Genomic DNA, 26267 nt, shown 5'->3' on the forward strand with positions numbered 1-26267 from the left:
ATAAGCCATGGTATAACGATAAAATTAGACAACTGAAAAGAGAGCTTAGAAAAAAAAACCCCAGATATGGCAAAAGACTCCCTCTGAGGACATGTTTATCGCTCCTTGACAAACAAAGGCAAAAGCGATTATTATCCCAATAAAATCTTCGATACTAAATACAATGCCAAAGTTCTATTCTCTCCGATACAGACACTGACCTCGAACAGAATTTTAAACTCAAACAACCTCGATTCCATCAAAGACCATATGTAACTATTGTGCGAACATTTTTAATACAAAAATACAAAATTTGATCAAAGAATTTTCCAATCAAGAAACACATGAGATATCCCTACAAACACACACCGAGAATACGTGGTCTGATTTCATTAATGCTTCTACCTTACAGGCCGGAGCGCACTGTTAACCCGCGATTGGACGCGCGTTTTGGATGCGCTAGTTTTACCCCTTATTCAGTAAGGGGTAAAAGCGCGTCTAAAACGCGCGTCCAATCCCCCCCCAAACCTAATAGTGCTCGCAACTTGCAAATGCATGTTGATGGCCCTATTAGGTATTCCCGCGCGATACAGAAAGTAAAATGTGCAGCCAAGCACCGGGAAAGTGCTTTTCTGTGCACCCTCTGACTTAATATGGCGATATTAAGTCAGAGGTCCCGAAAGTTAAAAAAAAAAAAATAGTAAAAAAATATAGAAAAAAAAATTCGAAATAGGCCCGCGGCTCGAAAACCGGACGCTCAATTTTGCCGGCGTCCGGTTTCCAAACCCGTGGCTGTCAGCGGGCTCGAGAACCAATGCCGGCAAAATTGAGCATCGGCTGTCAAACCCGCTGACAGTCGCTGCTCCTGTCCAAAAAGAGGCGCTAGGGACGCGCTAGTGTCCCTAGCGCCTCTTTTTACCACCGGCCCTAATTTGAATAAATTAAAATACTGTATCGCCCGCTCTCCCGTGATTTTACTGTATTGGCCTGTTAGAAATTGAACAAATCCTAAAGAAATTAAACCCAGCAACTCACCCTATAGACCTACTTTCCAGTAAGAGCAGGAAACAAATAGAAGAAATAACTGCGGCCAGCATCACTTCGATTGTCAACCTTTCGCTTCTCGAAGGCCAGATACCAAACATTTTGAAATGTGTGGTGGCTAGACCAGTTTTGAAACCTAACAGAAAAAAAAAAAATGAAGACTTAAACAACTACAGACCAGTCTCAAATTTACCAGCACTAGCAAAAATAATAGAAAAAAAATCATCTTACGCCAACTATCAGACCACTTAGACTCCAACAATTTATTACTTTCATCACAACACGGCTTCAGAAAGAACGACAGAACCGAAAAGCTTCTACCATCGTTGCAAGACACAGTACTTAGGGGTTCCGATTCAGGCTGCGCATATCTTCTAGTCTTATTGGATCTATCCGCCGCGTTCGACACTATAGACCAGAAAATCATGATCACGGGATTAAAGGAAATTGGGATAAAGGGCGCACAGTCCTCGTTTTGAGTGCCCGTTCATTCCAAGTGAGGCTGGAGGGATGCACATCTCATCTATTCCCATTAGAAACTGGATTACCACAGGGGTCAGCACTATTTAACATCTATATGCGCCCACTCTGCCATTTACTTTCCAGCAGGAGTATTAAATACTTTATTTATGCAGATGATATCCCAGTTTCTAATTCCGATTGAAAGATCTTTAGAGCATTCATTAAAATTACTGTAAATTTGCTTCAAAGCAATCAAACGTCAAGAAATGAAACTAGCATTGAACCGTAACAAAACAGAAATCATTCTGCTGAACAGAAAGATATCAAATGTATCCTCCACATCAACTGTCCACTTAAATGATCAAACAAAAATTGAGCTATCAGAGCATGGAAGAGTTCTAGGCATCAACACTGACAGTGAACCAACCATGAGGAAACACACAAACCTAAAAATGAAACATGGATACTACAAATCAAGGGGCGGATTTTAAAAGCCCTGCTCACGTAAATCCGCCCGGATTTACGCGAGCAGGGCTTTTAAAATCCGCCCCTTGATTTGCGCCTATGTTCCATAGGCGCACCGGCGCGCAGAGCCCTGGGACTCGCGTAAGTCCCGGGGTTTTTCGAGGGGGGCGTGTCGGATCGGCGCAGCGTTTTGGGGGCAGGCCTGGGGCATGGTTTCGGCCCGGGGCGGTCCGGGGGCGTGGCCGCGCCCTCCGGAACCGCCCCCGCGTTGCGTCTCGGCACGCCAGCGGCCCGCTGGCGCGCAGGGATTTACTTCTCCCTCCGGGAGGCGTAAATCACCCGACAAAGGTAGGGGGGGGGGGGGTCTAGATAGGGCCGGGGGGGTGGGTTAGATAGAGGAAGGGAGGGGAAGGTGAGGGGAGGGCGAAAGCGAGTTCCCTTCGAGGCCGCTCAGATTTCGGAGCGGCCTTGGAGGGAACGGCGGCAGGCTGCGCGGCTCGGTGCAGGCCGGCTACACGAAATCGGCAGCCTTGCGCGCGCCAATCCTGGATTTTAGCTGATACGCACGTATCTACTAAAATCAAGCGTACTTTTGTTTGCGCCTGGTGCGCCAACAAACGTACGCGAAGGCGCACTTTCTTAAAATCCACCCCTAAATATCTTTAAAACCAGTACTACACTTAGACGACTACAGGACTCTGTTACAAACCTTAGGCGTAGATTTTTTTTAAAAAGTACGCTGGATTTTAGAAGATACGCGCGTAGCCGCGCGTATCTTCTAAAATCCTGGATCAGCGCACACAAGGCTGCCGATTTTGGGCAGCCTTGCGCGCGCCGAGCCGCGCAGCCTGTCACCATTCCCTCCGAGGCCGCTCCGATTTCGGGAACTTTCTTTCGCCCTCCCCTCCCTAACCCACCCCCCCGGCCCTATCTAAAACCCCCCCCTACCTTTATCCACGGATTTACGCCTCCCAGAGGGAGACGTAAATCCACGCACGCCGAGACTTGACCCGGGGGCGGTTCCGGAGGGCGCGGCCACGCCCCCAAAACGCCCCGGGCCGAAACCACACCCTCAGTCCCGCCCCCCGAAATGCCGTGTCATCGGGTCCCGCCCCCCTCGACACGCCCCCTTCCAAAAACCCCAGGACCTATGCGCGTCCCGGGGTCCTGCGCGTGCCGGCGGCCTATGGAAAATAGGCCGCCGGCGAGCAGGGTTTTTAAAATCCGCCCGTTACTGTAATTCACTACTACTGGATTTACCTGAATCAACAATTCACTCTTTACAGATACTAAAGAACGCTACCGCCAGAGTACTCCAGAGTACTCCCGTAATGGGCTGCAGCAAATATGCGGGGAGGGCACAGAGGGAGCGCCACGGGCCTTTCCCGCCACCCAATCAAAGTGGCCCTTGCTAGGAAGGGTGGGGACCCTCAGACCACCACACACTGACTGCGGTATAAGAGCGGCTTCACATCAGAGACACGTGCAGGAGAGGCCTGGCTCTGTCCGCCACACGAAGCCACGCTGAGCTGCTGCTCGGTTAGAAAGCGTAAAAATTCAGTCATAGCAGCATGCAACTAATTCTCTTTCTTTATTGAATTTTCAATTAAACATCCAAGTAATGCTGGTTCCAAATATTAGCAGACTCCTGAAATTATATTACAATATACAAAGAAAAAAAAATATATTTTTAGAGCAAAGTAGTTCAGAAGGCTGTAAATATAATCTTCAATGGGGAGGAGTTGAAAATATATGTATTCAATTAGAAATTGCAGGAAGACCTTGTGAGACTGGAAAATTGGGCATCCAAATGGCAGATGAAATTTAATGTGGATAAGTGCAAGGTGATGCATATAGGGTAAAATAACCCTTGCTGTAATTACACAATGTCGGGTTCCATATTAGGTGCTACAACCCAAGAAAGAGATCTAGGTGTCATAGTGGATAACACATTGAAATCGTCGGTACAGTGTGCTGCGGCAGTCAAAAAAGCAAACAGAATGTTGGGAATTATTAGGAAGGGAATGGTGAATAAAACGGAAAATGTCATAATGCCTCTGTATCGCTCCATGGTGAGACCGCACCTTGAATACTGTGTACAATTCTGGTCGCCGCATCTCAAAAAAGATATAATTGCGATGGAGAAGGTACAGAGAAGGGCTACCAAAATGATAAGGGGAATGGAACAGCTCCCCTATGAGGAAAGACTAAAGAGGTTAGGACTTTTCAGCTTGGAGAAGAGACGGCTGAGGGGGGATATGATAGAGATGTTTAAAATCATGAGAGGTCTAGAACGGGAAGATGTGAATCGGTTATTTCCTCTTTCAGATAATAGAAAGACTAGGGGACACTCCATGAAGTTAGCATGGGGCACATTTAAAACTAATCGGAGAAAGTTCTTTTTTACTCAGCGCACAATTAAACTCTGGAATTTGTTGCCAGAGGATGTGGTTAGTGCAGTTAGTGTAGCTGGGTTTAAAAAAGGATTGGATAAGTTCTTGGAGGAGAAGTCCATTACCTGCTATTAAGTTCACATAGAGAATAGCCACTGCCATTAGCAATGGTAACATGGAATAGACTTAGTTTTTGGGTACTTGCCAGGTTCTTATGGCCTGGATTGGCCACTGTTGGAAACAGGATGCTGGGCTTGATGGACCCTTGGTCTGTCCCAGTATGGCATTTTCTTATGTTCTTATGTTCATCTATATGGACCAATAAATCAATTATGGAATAGCAGGAGAAGCTGACCTATTAACCAGAAAGTTATCCAACTGAGCTACATCATAGAAAACCTGCGTTACCTTGAAATATAAGCATGCGCCGAACATGGAAATGTCTGCTGAAAAACTGGCTTACAACTAATTCTCAGCACTCTGGCTCCTTTCTCCACTCCCTTTTCGGTTTCCCTGACTGCTCCCTGTTTTCTTATTCCCTGTTTTCCATGCCTCTCCTAGAAAAATGAAGTAGGAGAAAACTGCTGAGATAAAAACAAAGCAAACACACTACAGCAGACATATATTTATTTATTTAACCAATCTGGAAATCTCAGCGGATTTACAGCTTCACATACAAAGTCTGCAGCTAAAGGGACCCTACAGATGAAAGAAAAACAAGCTGAACTTTTATGACGAACTAAACCTCATCCAAGGAACATGAAAGTCTGCATCTTTTATACGTTAACTCTCAAACGCTAACACAAAGGTTAATTTTTTAGTACGTGTCAGGCACATTTTCTTAGAATTGTATTTTGAGATTTTGTTTTATAGTTGTTTCAAATGTCAAAGACTGTTACAGGTTTTTAAGAATGTAATCTGCCTTGAATTTCTTGTCTGGTAGAGCAGAAATATGCTTAAATAAGTAAAAGAAGGAATCATCATTTCTAACTACCTTGTTGATTTTCTTTAAAAGAATGTTTGCATTTTGTCCATTTTGAAAGAATAAAAAGCTCAGCACATTTAACAGGGAACACAAACTTATTTCATACGTTCTACCTTTTCAGGCATACTTTACAGAAAGTGTACTGTGAACACTATGTCCCCATGAATGTCCATTCCTGGCCTTTTTCCAACTTGTGTGTGTAACTTATCTGTTGTTGAGAAGCTTTGTGCATAAGTTGCAAGACGAGCTGGATCACGGAGGCTCTGGGGTAATTGAAATCTCCCATTGTTACTGCACTGCCAAATTGGTTTGCTTCACTGATTTCTCTTAGCATTTCATCATCCGTCTGATTATTTTGGCCAGGTGTTCTGTACTCCTATCACTATCCTCTTACCCAACACACATGGGATTTCTACCCATAGAGATTCTCCTGAGCATTTAGTCTCTTGTATGATCTTTATCCTGTTGGACTCTATACCCTCCTGGACATAAAGTGCCACATCCCCACCAAGTTGATCCTTCTCCCTATCATTGCAATATAATTTGTACCCTGATATAGCACTGTCCCATTGGTTATCCTCCTTCCACCAGGTCTCTGAGATGCCCGTTATGTCTATCTCATCATTTGCTGCTATACACTCTAACTCTCCCATCTTACTTCTTAGACTTCTGGCATTGGCATGCAGACATTTCAAAGTGTGGTTTTTGTTTGTATCAACAGCCTGCTTTTCAGTTGTTAGGGATAATTTGGAATCCTTTACCTCAGGTGAGTTTTTAATTAGACACATGGACTACATTTCTTATTATTGGAACCTCTCTATTAGGATGCCCTAACTCTCCTGCTTTATTAGCATCTTTCGAAGATATCGCCTTTTGAACCATGTGCTGCTGAGCGACTGTCAGCTTTCCCCTTTGTTCTAGTTTAAAAGCTGCTCTATCTCCTTTTTAAAAGTTAGCGCCAGCAGTCTGGTTCCACCCTGGTTAAGGTGGAGCCCATCCCTTCGGAAGAGACTCCCCCTTCCCCAAAAGGTTCCCCAGTTCCTAACAAAACTGAATCCCTCTTCCTTGCACCATTGTCTCATCCACGCATTGAGACTCCGGAGCTCTGCCTGCCTCTGGTGCCCTGCGCGTGGAACAGGGAGCATTTCAGAGAATGCTACCCTGGAGGTTCTGGATTTCAGCTTTCTACCTAAGAGCCTAAATTTGGCTTCTAGAACCTCCCTCCCACATTTTCCTATGTCATTGGTGCCCACATGTACCACAACAGCCGGCTCCTCTCCAGCACTGTCTAAAATCCTATCTAGGTGACGCGTGAGGTCCGCCACCTTCGCACCAGGTAGGCATGTTACCAGGCAGCCCTCACGCCCACCAGCCACCCAGCTATCTACATTCCTAATAATCGAATCACCAACTATGACGGCCGACCTAACCCTTCCCTCCTGGGCAGTAGCCCTGGGAGACACAGCCTTGGTGCGAAAGGGCCAATGCACCACCTGGAGAGCAGGTCCTTGCCTCAGGATCCTTTCCTGCTGCACCAGATTGATGCTCTCCAATCATGAGACCTTCTTCCTCCAAGGCAGCACCAGGGCTGCCAGTCTGAAGCTGGGACTTGGCTACTATGTCCCTGAAGGTCTCGTCTATATATCTCTCTGTCTGCCTCAGCTCCCCCAGGTCTGCCACTCTAGCCTCCAGAGATCGGACTCGTTCTCTGAGAGCCAGGAGCTCTTTGCACAGAGTGCACACGTACAACTTCTCACCGGCGGGTAAAAAAAATAATCATACATTTATTTAGGCATTTTATATACCATCATTCCAAAAGAAGATCACAATGGTTTACAAAAGCAACATTCACATTATGGGTCGACACAGCATCAGTACACGTTAACAAGGTTGTTGATATAGTAGCTTGTGATACATAAGTTCTTTTACAATTACATTCACATCATATTTGTCAGAGAGTTGTCTTAATGCACTTTACATCACTCAATAACTGTCGCTCATTCATCTAACACTATCTTTGTTGATATTGAAATTTTCTGCATATTGTTATTTTTGTTAGCTCATACACATTTTTGAAGAGCCAGGTTTTCAGCTCACGTTAAAAGCTTTCTTTCTTTCTTTCTCTTATCAGATGTAACGACTCTGGTAGAGAATTCCACAACATGAGGCCCGCTATGGAAAATATTCGGGCTCTTATTTGTGTTAGATTTGTACTCCGCGTTGTAGGCACCGTTAATAGTCCTATGTTTTGCGATCTTAGTGATCGCAGCGGTGTGAATGGCTGGAGAGTCACGCCTAATGAGCAGGGGCTTTTGTCACTGATGATGCTAACAATCAATGTTAGTACTTTATAGTGGATTCTTGATTGTATTGGCAGCCAGTGCAGAGAATTGGTGAGGGGGTGATGCGGTCGAATTTCCTTGCCGAGGCATTTTGTAGTAGCTGTAATGGTTTAATAGATCTGAAGGTAGGCCAAATCATAGTGAATTGCAGTAATCTCAGTTTGAGAATATTAGTGTTTGTAAGAAGGTGCGGAAGTCCTGGAATGTTTCAATCGATGCAATATTCGCAGGTTGGAGAATCCTGTTTTAATTCAATGTGCTTTTTCATTGTGATGTTCTCATCGATCTGTATTCCTAGGTTTCGTACTTGTTCAAAGAGTGAAATGTGAAAATTGCCCAAGTCTAGGGGTGGTGGGTTTTTTTTTAACTATAGAGGGCTTTCTCCTTAGCCAGACGATTTCAGGGGTTTTTTTTGTATTTAGTGTTAGTTTAAGCTGACGTAGCTTTTGTTGTATTGCCTTCATATATGTTGAGAGCGTTGATGCTGTATTTTCAATTGATTTGGTAGGGGATAGGAATGTAGAACTGTATGTCATCTGCATATAAGAAAAAAGGTTGATTCCTAGTTCCGCTAGTAATTTGCATAGAAGAAGCATATAAATGTTGAGTGTAGCCGAGTGCGCTGAGCCCTGGGGATGCCTGTATCGATATGGAATGTGCCAGATAAGTGGTTGCCCGGTTTGACTTGGAGTGCTCTATCAGTTAAGAAGGAGGAGAACCATTTGAGAACACTTCGGTCTATTCCAGTTTTTTTCATCCAGTGGCAGAGTAGGGTGTGGTCCACAGTGTCAAAGGCTGCTGTTAAATCTATTAGTATAAGATTCATCATTGTCAAACTCCTATAGTACAGGGTCCATTAAAGATATGAGTAAAGATTCTGTTGAGTGATATTTTCTGAATCTGAATTGGTTTGGTATAGGATATCATTGTCGCCTAAGTGATTTTCCAGTTGGGATAACACTTCTTTTTCTAGCACTTTTGCAATAAAAGTCAAGTTGGATATGGGTCGATAATTGTCCCAATCATCAATTCGGCTGGGTTTATGTTTTAGGATTGGTTTGATCACAGCTTGTTTCGCCCCATATGGGACCAGTCCTTCTGAGAGCAAGTGGTTGATTATAGTTGCGATTGTTGGAGTGATTACGCTATGTGCTACTTTCAGGGAACTTGCTGGATTGGGACCAGTGGCTGGATAGCTGGCTTAATTTTGGTAATGATTTATTTCGAGTTTAGTTACTAAGTTGAATGTGTTTCATTTAGGTATCCTATGTTTTTCTTCAGGTTCTTTTTTGGTGAACAAATGGGGAATTGTGTTTTTAACCTATTGATGGAGGTGGCATATTCATTGCAGGCATTCTTTGAGAAGTTGTCATTACTTGAGATGGATGAAGATGGTCCTTGATTAAGTGTCTGACAGTTTTGAAGAGTAATTTGGAATTAAATATTACCCCATGAATCTGTTTTGCATGGTAGTCATTTTTTGCTTTATTGATTTGTTCACGGTATTTTGTTAGAAAGGATTTATTTTATTAGGGATGCTGTAGATGGGCTTTTCTGCCATTTTCTCAGTGTCCGTTTAGTTTGTTTCAGCTCTTCGTTGTACCATGGTTTCCTTTGTTTCAGCTCTTCGTTGTACCATGGTTTCCTTTGTTTAGAGATATTCCATTCACTTTGGAACATTTTTGTCTCTATTAGGCTTAGGTTATCAGCAATATCATTGATTTTATCCCAGGAGTTAAAAGGTGAGGAGGCATTAACTTGATTGATCTCAATTAGCTTATGTTTCTTTGTTTCTTCAAGGATAACCAGTTTTATCCTTTTTCTGAAGGTAAAAATTTGATTATTATTTAACTTTGTTAGCTTTGTGTTGAGAAGGGTTATTTCCACTTTTATTAGTTGGTGATCAGACCAGGGCAATATACTATGGGACATAATTATTGTAGTTGGCAAATATTACATCTAGGACATGTCTTGCTTTATGAGTGGGGTTGGTTACAAATTGTGACCATCCCATTACTTCCATTGAACCTAAGAAGATTTCACGGGCTGTAGTTCTTGGTGTTCTATCCACATGTAGGTTAAAGTCTCCTGATATTAGTGTTGAGTCCGGTGATGGAAACACTTTAGTGAATAATTTGATTATTAGTGGTGAGCAGTCTTTTTGAAGTGTTCCAGGGGGGCAATATACCATTCCTATGTTTAGTTGTAGTGATTTTAGTACTGCCACCTTGTACGGCGGGTTCATCTGTACTTTGTAAGGTGTAAGTTTAAGTAGTTTTTTTTTTTTTTTTTTTTTACTGATTATTAGTGGACCTTCTCCACCTTTACATTTAGGTCTGGGGAAGTGAAAGATATCATAGTTGGGTTGATCAATTTGATTTAAAAGTACACTATCTTTGTCATTTAGACAGGTTTCAGAAATGCAGAAGATAGTAGGATTTACATCTTGTAACAGATCATTTATCAGTGGGACTTTTTTTTGTCGGTGACTGAACATTCAATAATAGGAGTGTAAACAATTAGGCAGGATGAGATTATAGGAGAGTTATTACTCATCAAGAGGAAGGTCTGTCTTGTATTCCTTTTTTGTTTCTGTGTTTGCCTTCTTAGTTTGCCAGAAATGCCTTGTCCAAGTAAGGATTCAATAACCTTTATTTGCTCCATTGTTGGCTTGGTTTCTGTCAGGAGGAAGGTTATTGTGGTAAAATGTACTGCAGTCTAGTTGAAAAGGAGGAAGAAGCAGGCTAGCACTTCATGCACGCACAAAGGGGCGAGCTCCTTTGTTGTGCTCCTTCCAATGCAAGCACCTCCGGTATTGCCGCCAGGATCTTCTTGCTTCAGCGGTAGGTGGGCGGGATTAGGTCACCTGATGCAGGTGTCTTTCTTCCCTCACCTGGGGTGGTGGGAGCACCCCTTTCATTTTCTCGCTAGTACTTCTCTGTGGCGTCTCGCCACTCTGGTTTCATAGCTCAGAGAGCAGAGTGCTGGCCGGGATCTACATGTGACACACAATGCAAAAGACTGGAAAGCCCCTTTCCCCCCCTGCTGCTGGACTGCTGCTTTTATAGGAAAATTAGGTTCTTACCTTTGCTAATTTTCGTTCCCGTAGTACCATGGATCAGTCCAGACAGCTGGGTTATGCCTCCCCTCCAGCAGATGGAGTCAGAGAGAAAACTGAAAGCACCCCCTAGATATACTGGTGTGCCACCTGCGATCCCTCAGTATATGTGATATCAAAGCAGAAATAAGAAATGAATCACCGTCAACTGTACCCCCAATAGAATGGCAAAGGATTGTGATCAATAGCATGACCTAAAGGCTCAGATCAAGTAGAAACCTCCTTGAGAACAGGTAAAACCAGAAATAACAAACAGGACACCACAGAGTGAACAATAAAACACGAGGAACGGAGACACTGCACCTCGAAACTGTGGCACCTATTACAATACAATACAATACAAACTGTAATGGAAGAAAACACAGAAAAGGAACACGAGCGGACTCCCAGAATTACTAAGGGCGGGCGTCTGGACTGATCCATGGTACTACGGGAACGAAAATTAGCAAAGGTAAGAACCTAATTTTCCTTTCCCTGTACGTACCAGGATCAGTCCAGACAGCTGGGATGTACCCAAGCCGCCTTAACTGGGGTGGGACCCTGAGAGTCCCGCTCGAATCACACTGCTCCCAAAGGACTCCGCAGGAGGACCACGAACATCCAGGCGATAATGCCTGGCAAAAGTATGCCAAGATTTCCATGTGGCCGCCCTGCATATCTCTTGGCAAGAGACCAAATGATTCTCTGCCCATGAAGTCGCTTGAGAACGTAGAGAATGAGCCTTAAGCCCAGCAGGAATAGACTTCCCACATCCAACGTACGTGGCCACAATAGCACCCTTTAACCAGCGTGCGATCGTAGCTTTGGAAGCCTGAAGACCCTTCTTGGGTCCATTCCACAACACGAAAAGGTGATCTGACTTCCTAAAGTCATTGGTAACCTCCAAATAGCGTAAAAGAATCCGCCGGACATCCAGACGCCTCAAGTCCCTACCTTGAGAAGACTGCAGGTCCTCTTCCGAGAAGGAAGGTAATTCCACCGTTTGGTTGACATGAAACGCGGAGACCACCTTAGGTAGGAAGGAAGGAACAGTTCGTAGAGAAACCCCCGACGCCGAAATGCGCAAAAACGGTTCCCTGCAAGAAAGAGCCTGAAGCTCCGACACCCGACGAGCTGAGGAAATGGCCACAAGGAAGACAGCCTTGAGAGTCAGATCCTTCAAGGAAGCCGCCTTAATAGGTTCAAACGGAGCCGCACACAAGCCACGGAGTACCAAGTTCAAGTTCCAAGACGGACAGGGAAGCCGGACGGGAGGACGCAAGTTCCTAACTCCTCGCAAAAACCGCGCCACATCCGGATGACTCGCAAGGGAAGAGCCTTCTACCTTACCTCGCAAGCAGCCCAAGGCCGCCACCTGAACTCGAAGCGAATTATACGCTAGCCCCTTCTTCAATCCGTCCTGTAAGAACATAAGGATATCCGCCACAGACGAACGTCTGGCCGAAGCACCCGTCGTGTCACACCAATCATGGAAAACCTTCCAAACCCTCGCGTAGGCGAGCGTAGTGGACGACCGACGGGCCCGAAGGAGAGTAGACACCACCGCGTCCGAATAACCTCTTTTCTTCAACTGCTTCCTTTCATAAGCCAAGCCGCCAGACAAAAACGATCCGCCAGATCGAAAAATACTGGACCCTGACGAAGAAGATTGGGAAGATGACCGAGACGTAGTGGGCCGTCCACTGCCAGATTGACCAGATCCGCGAACCACGGACGCCGCGGCCATTCCGGAGCCACGAGGATCACTGGGCCGCGATGGTACTCTATGCGTCTTAGCACTTTCCCTACGAGGGGCCACGGAGGGAACACATACAGAAGAATGTGACGAGGCCACGGGAGTGCTAGCGCGTCCACTCCTTCTGACGCGTGCTCTCTCCTCCGACTGAAGAAGCGTGCCGCCTTTGCATTTTGCCGAGTCGCCATGAGGTCCAAGCGCGGAGTCCCCCAACGCCGCTCGATGAGAGCCATCGCCTCCAACGAGATCTCCCATTCTCCTGGATCCAGGTGCTGCCGGCTGAGGTAATCCGCTTGAACGTTGTCCACGCCGGCAATGTGGGTGGCTGCGAGACGCTCTATGTGCCTTTCCGCCCAAGACATCAATAGCGCGGCCTCGGTCGCTACCGCCAGGCTTTTTGTGCCTCCTTGTCGATTTATGTACGCCACTGTTGTCGCATTGTCCGACAGAACTCTTACAGCTCGTCCGCGTACCAGGGGAAGGAGACACCGCAAGGCCAGGCGGACCGCTCTGGTCTCCAATCGGTTGATGGACCAAGTCGCTTGGAGCGCTGACCAGGTGCCCTGGACCGCACGGGACTGGCAGACCGCTCCCCAGCCCGACAGGCTGGCATCCGTTGTCACCACCAACCAAGGCGGGGGTTCGAGGTCCACCCCCTGCAGGAGATTGGCTGGATTCAGCCACCAAGAGAGACTGGAGCGAGCCGGCTCCAGTAAAGGCAATTCTATCCCGTACTCCTCCGAGCGGGGATCCCAGCGAGATAGAAGTGCTCTTTGTAATGGACGCATATGCGCAAAAGCCCATTGTACCATTTCCATAGTAGATACCATATGACCAATGACTTGTAAATAATCCCAGACCGTGGGCATCTCGAGCTCCAACAGGCGCCGTACCTGAGTCATGAGATTGACCCTGCGTTGCTGGGTAAGAAAACCTTGCCCGCCAAGGTGTCGAACCGAGCTCCCAGGAACTCCAGCTGTTGGGTCGGTTCGAGTCTGCTCTTCGGGAAGTTGACTACCCAACCCAACTCCTGCAGCTGGTGCACCACTAAGGAGACCGCCCGATTGCAGGCCGCCTGCGACTTTGCTCGAATGAGCCAATCGTCGAGATAGGGATGCACGAGGACGCCCTGACGGCGGAGGGAGGCCGCTACCACCACGAGAACTTTGGTGAACACCCTCGGCGCGGTGGCCAACCCGAAGGGGAGGGCGCAAAACTGGTAGTGGTCCCCCATCACCGTGAACCTCAAGTACCGTTGATGCCGTTCTCTTATTCCGATGTGAAGATAGGCCTCTGTCAGGTCCAAAGAAGCCAAGAATTCTCCCTTGTGGACGGCCGCAATAACAGACCGGAGGGTCTCCATCCGGAAGCGGGGCACACGCAACGCCTTGTTTACTCCTTTGAGATCCAGAATGGGTCGGAAGGTGCCCTCCTTCTTGGGAACCAGGAAGTATATGGAGTACCGACCCGTCCGCAGCTGGTCCCGCGGAACAGGAACCACCGCCCCCAGAGCCTGTAGATGGGCGACCGTTTGGGCGATAGCTACCTGCTTTTCTACCGGCCCGCATGGCGATACCAGGAAGAGATCCCGGGGGGGACGTACAAAATCCAACTCGTAGCCGTACCGGACCACGTCGAGGACCCATTGATCCGAAGTGATCTTGACCCACTCCTCCCAAAATCGGGACAGCCGACCCCCAATAACGGGAACGGAGGAGTGGGCCCGCGCACCTTCATTGTGCGGGCTTAATGGCAGGAAAGCCTGTGGAAGCGCCCCCGCGTAGAGGCCTCCTGCCGCGAAAGGAAGAAGAAGACCAGGCCTGGGATCTTGTCGCCTGCTGCCGCTGGGGAAGGGAACCCCCTCTTCCCCCACGGAAACGCCGTTGCCCCCGAAAGCGAGCCCTAGCATTCCCAAACGACCGAGGTTGCCGAGGCTTATCCTCCGGCAACTTGTAAACCTTGTTGTCACCCAGGTCCTTAATAAGCTGGTCCAGCTCCTCGCCAAATAGCAACTTGCCCTTAAAGGGGAAGGAACCTAACCTCGCCTTGGAGTTGGCGTCCGCCGACCAACGACGGAGCCACAGCAACCTCCTGGCTGAGACCGCCGAGGACATAATGCGAGCCGATGTGCGTAACAAGTCATACAGGGCATCCGCAGTATAAGCGACCGCCGCCTCAACACAATTCGCCTGCTCAGCCTCTCCCGGAGGGAGCTCCTGCATGGTCAGCAGCTGCTGAACCCAGCGGAGGTTGGCCCTCTGTACAAGGCTGCTGCAAGCCGCCGCTCGGACCCCCAGAGCCGCCACGTCAAAAATACGCTTTAATAAAACCTCAAGCTTGCGGTCTTGGAGGTCCTTCAACGCTATACCCCCCGTCACGGGGATAGTTGTATGCTTTACCACAGCCGTGACAGCCGAATCTACCGCGGGTGTCTTCAAGAGCTCCAAAGACTCCTTGGGTAAGGGATATAGCCTTTCCATGGCCCGATTCACCCGCAGGGACGCCTCTGGGAGGTCCCATTCCTTGGAAACGATCTGTAAGACCTTGTGGTGAAAGGGAAAGGTCTGCGGGGGAGCTCTAATCCCTGCCATTGCAATATCCCCTGTAGACGTGTCCGCCTCCTGCGGCGGATTCGTTAACTCTAGCTCCTGCAACACATGAAGAATAAGGAAGCTCAATTCCTCCTTTCCAAACAACCGTAGCACCTGGGGGTCATCCCCTTCTACGGCCCCCTGAGTATCCGCCGTCAAAGAGTCCGAAGCCCCCGGGGACTCCGGCACAGCTCCTGAGTCCTCCGGGTCCGCAGCTCCCCCCCCCCGCGGACGGGGACCTTGGCCCCCGGAGGAACCCGCGCCCGGCTGGGTCCCCTGGGGCAAGGCAGTGGTCCTGGGGACCTTCGGGGGAGTGGGCACCTCTGCCTCCCAGCCGGATTCTGCCTGCAAAAAGGCTTTGTGCATAAGAAGCACAAAATCAGACGAAAAGGGGACCACCCTCTTCCGATCTTTCTTCGGGGCAATCTGTAGAGAGGGGGCTCGAGGGATCCCCGAATCGGGCTGGGAGCTCGCGCTCTGGGCACCAGGAGAGGGAGGAGGGGAGATTTCCTCCTCCTCCGACGCTGACGATTCAGTCTGCCTCGTGGCCAAGATGGCCGCCGCACTCCTCCCCGAGGGAGGAGGGGCCGGAGAAATGCTGCCTGCAGCGCTGCGATGCCGGGACGCAGAGGGGAGAGGAGACCTGCTGCGGGCAGCGCTCGGCCCCCGAGAGGATCCCTCGCCCCCGGGAAAACATCGGGGACAGAGACCCTCTCGGGAGAGTCGCGCCCCCGCCCCCCCACAGGACACGCAGAGAGACGACCGCGGCATCAGAGCAGCGAACGGAGCTGCTACACAGAAAGGGCGCCAAAAAGCAAGGTGAGGGGAGCCTCACAGAAACAGCGCGCCGGGTGAACTAGCCACCCCCTCCGGGTCCAAGAACACGCTGGCAGGCCGGGGTTAGGGGAAAAAAAGATATAAATATATATAAATAAAAGTAGTTCACTGCCTGTCCCCAACAGGACTTAAGTGACTGAGTTAGTCCACTTCAAAACTTTTTTTGTTTTTTTTTTTTTTTTTTTTTGAAAAACCCCTTCAGGGCTGAATCCCCTGGAATTGGGGGGAGGGTGACCGGCCCACCGGTAAGCTCTCCCCCAGGTTCAAGGACACTGTACTCCGGGAAATTAAGGAGGACACTGCCCTCCTGCCTGCCCGCAATGAGCTCCAACCGCGCTGCGCCAGACACTAACACAGACAAACAAACGATAGGAGGGAAGAAACCAATTGATCTTTGTCCCTTTTTTTTTTTTTTTTTTAAATGTTTCCCAGTACCAATAAACTGACCAGGCCAGGACCGCAGGTTATGCCTCTCGTTCTGCTGGAGTCAGAGAATATACTGAGGGATCGCAGGTGGCACACCAGTATATCTAGGGGGTGCTTTCAGTTTTCTCTCTGACTCCATCTGCTGGAGGGGAGGCATAACCCAGCTGTCTGGACTGATCCTGGTACGTACAGGGAACTTAATTTTGTTGGATTCCTAGTTAAATTTAGGTTGCTATGGGAGTTGGAATTAGAGTCCTTTAAGTTTATAGGTGTATTCACTAATTAATCTGGTGGTGCTCTACAAGGGATGATTTAACTCTCAATAAAGGCTTGTGCAATAGTAGGATTTAGATAAGAGCCTGATTTATTTTTAATAAGAGTGTCTCTTGCCTATAATGCAAGAGAGAGCTAGGGATGAGTAGAAGGGAAAGACAGATATAAGAATTAACTCCCTCTGGCTTGCTTATTATCTCAGATGCACACAAACTCTAAAAAATATACCCCACTATTTCACCTCTCTCCAAACTTTTTTAAGTGCAAAGATTTCCCACAGCTATACTTACTGCAAGTTGATCTCTCAGTGGATTGAGAGGTTTGAGTTTTGCACACCGGTGTGCTTCCTGTTCTCTTCTACTGTAAAGGGTACGGTGCCTCTGGAAGCTGGGGCTGTGGAGCTCGAAGCCTGGATCACTCGCTATGATCTCCTGGGGGATGCTGGGAACAGTATGCAGATGAGACTTCCAGTCCTCTTCTACTAGTTTCCAGAGCACATTTTTAATGCCCCACTTCTAGGACTCCATGTGTTCGCCGGGAGGGCCCAGCCACTGCTTCCCCCATGCTCTGGCTCCTCTCTTGGTCTGAACCATGCATACTTTAAAGGACTGACGCTTGAACTGTGCCCTGCCCTAGAGACCGTGCGGCTGGGGAGGCGCTGTGCTGCCTGCAAGAGCAGAGCGTGGTAGAGAGGGCGTACCAGAGGGGACTGTAGACGGACATTTTGGCCCTCCTCCTGGATTCCGGACAGTCCCTTTAATATCCGCACTGTCCGGAGAAAATAGGGCAGCGAAGAGGCTGGAAAGGAGCGCGCGCCGGCTCACGTGCTTCGCCGACTCTCCCAGGGTGCGCCGGGGGAGAGGGGGAGTTAGAAGGCGCTCCGGGCAGGCTTGGGAGTTGTAGGTTTGCACGCGTTGAGGTTTGGCTTCCTATGGGCGCAGCTTCCGGGCCCGCCAAGACTCCGTTTCCCACAATGCCGAGCGCGCTGGCCTGGTGGAGCGCGCCGGTTGCGGCGCCTGAGATCGGCCGCGGCGTGGAAGAAATCCTCCGGCTCTCCCAGCCATTTCCCCAAGCTTTCCTGCCTCTTCCGAGTCGCTGACTTTCGGCGCCCACGGTCGCTTCCTGCGCGTAAGTAAGGGAGGGGGAAAAGGCCCCAGCTGCCTGTGGGAAGGGGAATAGGCCCCGGCTGCCTGTGGGAAGGGGAATCTGCAGCTGGAATTAACAGGTGGAGCTTTAGAGGCCCAGGCTTCCCCCCTTTTTGTATATTTTCCCTAACCTACCAAAAATCTGGCTACCCGGCTACCTCCCTGGCAGTGCCTGCTGCAGGTGCGCTTTAGGAGGGGGCAAGCAAGGCTGCTTGTAACGTGCCACTGGGCGAGGAGCGGCGGTCATGGAGAAGGACGTAACCATTTGCAAACTGGCTCCCACCAAAGGGCCACCTGACCCGACAGCCTGTTTCTGACTGTGGCATTAGAAGAAATGTGTAAAATAAGAAAAAAAACAGAAACCCGGCAGGTGTAGAATTGGGCATTCTCAGAGCAGTGATGATTTAGGGATGCATTGCATCTGAGGCGCCATCCCTGTCCCAGACTGGGCCAGGTGACAGTGGCGACCGAAGGCCGCCTCTCGTGGTTTTGTTCTGGCCACCACTTGGTAAGATAAGCCAGCAGTGCTTTTCCCCAAATGTTGCGGTTTCCTGCTGCCAAGCGCCTAAGAAAAAGGCAGGGAAACAGTACAAATGACAGGTTGGTGGCACTGTATGGGGCACGAGCTTTCCAGGACAGGAGACCACTTCTTTCAATGCAGCCTAGTTACTGTCACTAGCAGGCCGATACAGTATGGACACGGAAGAAAGAGTGCGGTAGTGCCGGGCGCACCCCCCGTTTGCCGCACGCACAGTCTGGATCACATACCGCTGGATACAGTATTTAAATGGCATGCAAATGCAAGCCGCGTCCATGAAGCGCAATCCATTTTACTGTATAGAGTGCTATACAGCGCTCTATACAGTATCCTGGGTGCGCTGGTACCTGTCAGGTACCAGGAAGTGGATACAGGAGAAGGGCTGTGCAGTTTGTTTTGTTGTCCTGTGCAAATGATTGCTTCACTGCCTGACCCCCTCACCCCTTGGGACAAGACCTTTAGAGGAGCCAGGATCAGGCGAACTTTCCCCCAGCCCCCGCTCACCTGCCCTGGCCGCGTCCATGGGTGCCGGTCTCCCGTGAGGGCGCGCTAGCAGCTCTGGAGCAGCCCCTGTCCCCTCTCCCCTCCTCCCGAGTGGCTTCAGCAGCAGCCCGGGACGGATCAGGCGCTCCCCACGCGAGGCGCGGCTTCTAGCAGCCCCCGCCGACGAAGGTGCATGAACGCCCACCTGTACGTGCATGAGCGCACGCCGTGACCTCGGACGTCCAGCCGGGTGCTCAGGTCAGGGCGTGTGCTCATGCACCTTCGCCGGCGAGGGCTGCTGGAAGCCGCCTCGCATAGGGAGCGCCCGATCCGCCCCGGGCTGCCGAAGCCGCTCTCGCCGCCGGCCGCCCCCGGGAGGAGGGGAGAGAGGACTGGGGCTGCTCTGGAGCTGTCAGCGCGCCCGCACGGGAGACCGGCACCCATGGACGCGACCAGGGCAGGTGAGAGGGGACTGGGGGAAAGTTTGCCCGATCCTGGCTCCTCTAAAGGTCTTGTCCCGGGGGGGGGGGTGAGGGGGTCAGGCAGTGAAGCAATCATTTGCATGCGCTCATGCACCTTCGCCGGCGGGGGCTGCTGGAAGCCGCCTCGCATGGGGAGCGCCCGATCCGCCCCGGGCTGCTGAAGCCTCACAGGAAAGTTTGCCCGTGAAATTTCGTTTCTCTGACCTGATGCTCCACACTAACGCAGGGGTAAGGGTAGGCGGTAAATTAGCAGGTTAAACACGAGGCAAAACTGCAGGTTAAAAAGGCGATAATCGGGGCGCACGTTACTGGATCGGAGGGAATAGCTAATCTGATCGTTTACATATCAGATACATGCCGCGGGCGGAAAGGGTTACCCGTTGATTTCAAGAAGCGGTAAGGATGGGTTAAAAGGGATGGTGAATCGCGGGTTGGACTTACGCGGCCAAATTGTGAGTAGAAAGCGGGTTAGAAGCAGGGGAACCGCGGCCGCACTTTACTGCATCGGCCTGTAGGTAACTTTATTTCTGGGATAAGGTTCATATGGATTTATGCTTAACACGTTTTTTATTTTAAAGTTGTGGATGTTTTTATATTTTTTAGACCCAAGAGTAACAATGGCCGCAAGACCACTGAGGCTGTGAGTTCATTTTGGAAATTTCGTTTTTATAGCAGAAGAGAAAAACTCTAGAAATGCAAAATATGTAAAAATATTTTGTGTATATTTCTAAGACTTGCCAAGAAATGTTAGCAATGTGGCTACTATAGAAACTGATTTGACCACCACAATGACTGTGAAAAATGTTTGACATCCAATGAGAGTTATTCAATGATCTTGTGTTTAGCAGTGACCATACATGCTAAATTGGTTCCTAGTTTTCATCAGCAGATGGCCAAACAACCACCAGTCTATGTAGAGACTTTTAGTTCTCCTTTTCTGCTTTTTTTGGCAGTTTGTGGGCACCTTTGAAATGCTCTTTTAATAATTTGTAGCCACCTTGCCAGCTTCTGTGGAAGATTTTTAAAGTAATGCATATTTTCCTTCAGCTAACAGCTTGTTCTTTCTGCTGGACAGCATATGGTACATGGTACTGAAATATCCCCTGGTTACTATTGTACTGTATTTAAATTGAATATAGATCTGTTTTGGAGATGTTCTGCATATTTTTGATATATTTTCAGGGCTCACAGGAGCTGCGTGTGCCAGTAGCTGCAGACAAAGGCAAGGACTAGAAAATCATGTAGACTAGAAGAGTATGAAATTGGCGAAGAACTTATTTTTCAGAGTAGCACATGCTTCTCAAAATTGTCCCAAATTTCTCAAACTCCACTGAAATAACCTTTTAATTAGTGTAAGAGTGCTACTAAGATTCAGGATGTTCTGGGGCAACCATGTACTAGTTTGTTTGTTTCTTTATGTCTTTATTTAGGTGTTTTATATACCGTCATTCCTAGATAAGATGACAATGGTTTACAAGGTCATCGTTCAGTTTCAGGATCAACATTCCCATTCTAGATCAGCATTCATATTCTGGGTCAAAATGGACAGCTGATACACAGTCTAGATCATATTTATGCATTATCTAGTTTCTTACAATAAATACCTATTCTAGGTCAACACATCATCAAGTATAAGTTAATTAGAGTGCTATGGGGAAGAATGTAGTCATTTACATTTTACATTGTTCAATTCTTTTTTTCTCAATTTACTAATATTGTCTAAAGGTCTGATATTGAAGTTATCAGTTTATTGGCTTTTACGTTGAATTATAAGCCTTTCTAAAGAGCCATGTTTTGCATTCCGGTTCTGTTATCAGACTTAGTGATTCTGGGAGAGCGTTCCATAACTTGGGGCCAGCTATGGAAAACATGCAGTCTCTTATTTACGTTAAGTGTGTGCTCCGTGTTGAAAGCATTTTTAGAAGTCCTTTGTCTTGCGATCTTAGGGCTCTCTGTGGAGTGTATGGTTGAAGAGTCACTCTCTTAATAGGCAAGGGTTAATATTGATGGTATTAAAAATTAGCATCAGTACTTTATAATAAATTCTGGTTTGTATAGGAAGCCAGTACAGTGCTATCAGCGAGGGGGTGATGTGGTGAAATCTCCTCAGCAATCTGGCCGAGGCGTTTTGTAGTAGTTGTAATGGTTTTATGAGTCCAGAGGGTAGGCCTAGTAATAGGGAGTTGCAGTAATCTATGTTGGAAAATATCAGTGTTTGTAGAACAGTGCAGAAGTCCTGTATTGTTAGTAAAGGTTTCAGTCTATTGTAATATTCTAAGCTTAGAGTATCCTGTTTTGATTAGTTTGTTTATACTATTTTCATTGACAGATTCTCATCGATCTGTATTCCTAGGTCATGTACCTGATCTGAAGGAGTAATGTTAAAGGTTCCTAGGTTTAGGATTGGCGGTTTGATTATCGTGGAATTTCTCCTTAACTATACAATTCTGGGGTGGGGTTTGTGTTTAGTGTTAATTTCAGCTGAGTTAGTCTTTGTTGTATTGCCTTCATGTAAGTTGACAGTCGAGGTCGTTTTTTCAAATGATTTGTCGAATGGGATGTAGAATTGTATGTCGTCCGCATAAAGGAAGAATTTGATTCCTAGTTCTGCCAGTAATGCACATATAGGCAGCATGTGAATGTTGAATAGGGTAGCCGAGAGTGCTGACCCCTGGGGCACACCTGTAAGGCATGGGAAGGTGCCAGGTATGTGATTGTTCAGTTTGACGTGGCATGATCTTTTGCTGGGAAGGATAAGAACCATTTGATAACAGTTCCTTCTATTCCAGTTTTTCTCAGCTGCTGGCATAGCAGGGCATGGTCAATGGTATCGATGGTTAGTACCAGGAAAGAGGAATAATTTTTATTATATCCCTGTAGTATATGGTTGGTTAGGGAAATGAGAAGGGATTGTGTAGAACGATCTTTCCTGAATTCGAATTGGTCAGGGCATAGGCTATTATTGTCTTCTAGGTAGCTTTCTAATTGTGATACTGCTTTTTCCAGTATTTTAGCAATGAAAGGCAAGTTGGATATTGGTTGATAATTGTCCCAGATATATTTTTTAGGATGTGTTTTTATCACAGCTTGTTTTTCTTTATCGGGGAGTGGCTGATCATGGTTGTGATTGTTGGCGTAATTAAGCTGTCTACTTGCAGGGATTGGATCCAGTGGGTGCATAGCAGGCTTAATTTTGTGATGGTTTGATTTCAAGTTTGGACACTATGCTGAATGAGTTTCTTTGTCCAGGTTTTTCTTCAGGCACTGTTTGTTGGTAAGCAGGTGGAGAATTGTGTTATTGATTTTATTTAGCAAAGAACTGGCATATTCATTGCAGGAATTCTTTGAAAAGTTGTGGTTTGAGATTGAGGAAGATGGGTCTTTTGATTACGTTTTTAACAGTTTTGAAGAGTAGTTTGGAATTAAATATTACACCAGGAATCTTTTTTTTGCTTTGATTTGTTTGCTGTATTTTGTAATTGGGATTTGTATATTTCTAGTGATTTCATGGATTGGCACTTCCGCCATTGCTTTTCAGATTTTCTCAGGGTTTGTTTCGTGAGGCTTAGCTCTTCACAATACCAAGGTTTCTTTTTTGTAGATGTGTTGTATTCTTTCTGGTATGTTTTTTTCCTGGACTGGGCATAGGTTATAAACTATTTCATTGATGATGTATTTCCCAGGAGGCATTATTATATTTAAAATCAGTTATTTTATTTGTAACTAGCCGTTAAGGCCCGTTAAAACGGGCGAGATTCCATCGGTCAGACCGGCACGGTTAGAGCCGCTTCGTTCTCCACAACTTCTCTTTTCCTTCCATCCTCTCCTCACCTCATCTACAACTCCTTCCCTCTCCCAGCCCTCCTCCACTTCTTTTTTTCTTTCACCGGAACTTCTTACCCTTCCCACTTGTTCAGTCATATCCTCTTCCCTTTTCCTTCCCCTCTCATCTTCCCTTTCCTTCCCCTTCTCCCCTCTCCCTCAGCTCTCCTCCACTCCCTCTTTTCTCTACTCCACTTTACCTTCCCACTTACATCCTCTTCCTTCCATCCCTTCTCATCTTCCCTTTCCTTCCCCTCCCACCTCCTCAACCCCTTCCCTCTCCCTCAGCCCTCCTCCACTCCCTTTTTCTGTACTCCACAACTTTACCCTCCCCAGTTACATCCTCTTCCTTCCATCCCTTCTAATCTTCCCTTTCCTTCCCCTCCCACCTCCTCAACCCCTTCCCTCTCCCTCAGCCCTCCTCCACTCCCTTTTTCTGTACTCCACAACTTTACCCTCCCCACTTACATCCTCTTCCTTCCATCCCTTCTCATCTTCCCTTCCTTCCCCTCCCACCTCCTCAATCCCTTCCCTCTCCCTCAGCCCTCCTCCACTCCCTTTTTCTGTACTCCACAACTTTACCCTCCCCACTTACATTCCTCTTCCTTCCCTCCCACCTCCTCCACAACCCCGTCCCTCTCCCTCAGCCCTCCTCTACTCCCTCTTCTTCTCTCTGCCCGCCTGACACTTAGATACCGCCACCGCTGCTCCATGGGAGGTCTCCGGGGGTCTCTCTCCCGCGCACGCCTCTCCACCGGGCTCGTTGCTGGCCCACCCGACGCTCGGTGATGAGGCGGGCGAGAGAGAGACTCCCGGCGACCACCCTTTTCTGTGTCTGTGCCGCCGCCACTGCTTCTCCCCGCGTGCGCGAGAGAGATAGACCCTCCCCCCCCCCCCCCCCCCCCCCCGGAGACCTCCTGTGCTGCTGCCGCTGCTCCTCCTCGCCGTTTCCAAGACAGCCGTCCGTTGGGCTCCCCTCTGACCGATGTGCTCTCGCGCATGCGCAGTAGAGCTGCTCTCTACTGCAAATTTGCGGCACGTTGATCCAAGCCCATTTATGTGGTAGATGGTCTCCAAGTATTTTTGGTTCTTTTTCCCATGTGTGAATGATTGACTGATACGTGGTTTTGCTTGCTGCGTGTTGAAGAGAGAGGGTTATTTCCGCTTTTATTAGTTGGTGATCAGGCCATAGTAGTATGTGGTGTGATGAGTTGATTATGCAGTTATTGGCGAATATTAGGTCAAGTGAGTGTCCATTGCTTCCATAGTATCTAGGAATATGTTGTAGTTTTTGGGTGTGCTATCTACGTGTAGGTTGAAGTCTCCTATGATTAGGGTGGATTCAGGTGATGGAAATGCTTTGTGAAAATTTCAGTTGGGGGGGAGCAGTCCAGAGTTACCAAAAAACAAACTGGTAGTGTGCTGGTTAACCAGCTTAAAATCCCATTCCTAATTTCTGGTCCCATCTGTAGTGTGCCTTGCAGAAGGACCAGGGATTTCCGTTCATCTACCCTCGTCGGTAAAGTGTAGGCCAGCATCACGAGAGAGATGCTGCTGAAAAGTGCTGTCTGGCAACCTTTTTTTTTTTTTTTTTTTTAATTTATTTTTTAAATTAGCATCCAGCCAGGAAGATGCTAATCTATCTGGACTTTAAGGCTGGCCTACCACAAAGTATAGAGGTTGTCATTCGAGCACAGACTGCAGGTGCTGAGTTGAAAGGGATTAGACTCCAGAGTAATCTAAGGAGATATTTCTTTACAGAGAGGATGGTGGATGCATGGAACGGTGGTGGAGACCCAAAGAGTATCTGAATTAATTAAAGCATGGAATAAACGGGGTTTCTGAGGGGGTGGTAGGCACTGTAAAGCTGAATCCGTTGGGTGAATGGGCAGAGTAGACAGGCCATGTGGTCTCTCTTTCTGCCGTCATGTTTTCTATGCTTTTTGTCTGCTTGGCTCTGACATATTTCGCTTTGTTTCTAGGTTGGCCTGTGGTGATGTGGAAGGGAAATTTGATGCGTTGTTCACCAGAGTGCGAGCTATTCAAAAGAAAAGTGGACCGTTTGATGTAAGTGGCTGACTTTTTTGAGCGGGGGCAGGGGAGGATGGGAAGGCCTGTAGGACTGCTGCTCCATCTCGCTCTGTATTCACCACCGGGCGGCAGGAGGGGCGAGGAAGCCGTTCAGCAACTGCTGCCTGTGGCAAGGCAGCATCTCCATTTCCAGGGGCCGCGAGCGCTGCCTCCACCTTGCTTCCAGCCAAAGTGGATCTGAGCACCGTCATTGCCCTTTTGTTAAACAAATATGAAATGTTTAACTTTTAAATTTTTTTTTTTCTTTCTGTTAATTCTGGCTCGGTCCGTGTTCCTTCAGTTGCTGCTCTGTGTGGGGAATTTCTTTGGCTCTACGTTGGAGGCAGAAAGCGAATGGGAGGACTACAGAAGAGGAGCGAAGAAAGGTACGGGGGGGCCCTTTCGTTCGCCACACAGACAGTGGGGGCCAAAGCAGTGCCTGTCTTCAGCTTTGCCAACTCCAGAAACCTGTCTCTCTTATCAGCAAGCTAACTCTTAAACTGACACGCGTTTTACCATTGTTGTTTTGTGCGAAACTGGATTTACTATTTCAAGATTCACCCGTTAGTCACTGAGACCGTCTGCAGCTCCCAAGGTGTAAAAGATAAAGTACTTGAAGATTTAGGTAATTCTTCTCGGTGTGGGAGCACTTGCAGTCCCCAGGATAGTTAAGCAGTAGCGTAGCTTGGGATGAGCCACACAATTGGGTTTTTATCATGGGGGAGCTATTTCAACAAATGTGGAATTTTGTGGGGTTCTCATTTTGCATGTTTCTGACGGCCCTAATAATAGTAATCCGTTTGCCATAAATCGAGACAGTAGCACGGTACACAGTGTACATTAGTGGCAGACTTTGCTCCTGACACGCCGTAATGCTTTATATTCTTTTCTCTTTAAAGCTCCCATTCAGACTTGCGTTTTGGGTGCCAACAACCAGGAAACGGTTAAACACTTTCAGGATGTCGACGGCTGTGAGCTGGCAGAAAACATTACGTATCTGGGTAGGTGGCCCGGGAGCACAGCTGTGATTACGCTCGTGGTGCTGCCGAATCCAGCATCTACCAGGAAAGAGTTCCT

General features: G+C 48.0%; 2 protein-coding genes across 4 annotated transcripts in view; one reads left to right on the forward strand and one right to left on the reverse strand.

The window, feature by feature from the left end:
- BPGM (bisphosphoglycerate mutase) overlaps nucleotides 1-17417 on the reverse strand; it is a 52951-nt gene extending 35534 nt beyond the window's left edge. The window contains exons 1-2 of one of the 2 annotated variants that reach the window (XM_029597257.1): nucleotides 16941-17417; nucleotides 1015-1159 (exon numbers count right to left, since the gene is read on the reverse strand). In XM_029597257.1, coding sequence (XP_029453117.1) covers nucleotides 1015-1124 — 110 coding nt within the window. In that variant the 5' untranslated portion in view covers nucleotides 1125-1159; nucleotides 16941-17417. The remainder of the gene's footprint in view (nucleotides 1-1014; nucleotides 1160-16940) is intronic. The other variant, XM_029597264.1, reaches the window with a different exon arrangement.
- A 105-nt stretch (nucleotides 17418-17522) lies between these two features.
- Nucleotides 17523-26267, forward strand: part of CWF19L1 (CWF19 like cell cycle control factor 1) — a 68543-nt gene continuing 59798 nt past the window's right edge. Inside the window, exons 1-5 of one of the 2 annotated variants that reach the window (XM_029597256.1) lie at nucleotides 17523-17778; nucleotides 19902-19938; nucleotides 25103-25187; nucleotides 25492-25576; nucleotides 26090-26191. In XM_029597256.1, the coding sequence (XP_029453116.1) occupies nucleotides 19916-19938; nucleotides 25103-25187; nucleotides 25492-25576; nucleotides 26090-26191 (295 nt within the window). In that variant the 5' untranslated portion in view covers nucleotides 17523-17778; nucleotides 19902-19915. The remainder of the gene's footprint in view (nucleotides 17779-19901; nucleotides 19939-25102; nucleotides 25188-25491; nucleotides 25577-26089; nucleotides 26192-26267) is intronic. The other variant, XM_029597255.1, reaches the window with a different exon arrangement.

This window comes from Rhinatrema bivittatum, chromosome 4 (genome assembly GCF_901001135.1).
Source record: "Rhinatrema bivittatum chromosome 4, aRhiBiv1.1, whole genome shotgun sequence".
NCBI classification, from domain to species: Eukaryota; Metazoa; Chordata; class Amphibia; order Gymnophiona; family Rhinatrematidae; genus Rhinatrema; species Rhinatrema bivittatum.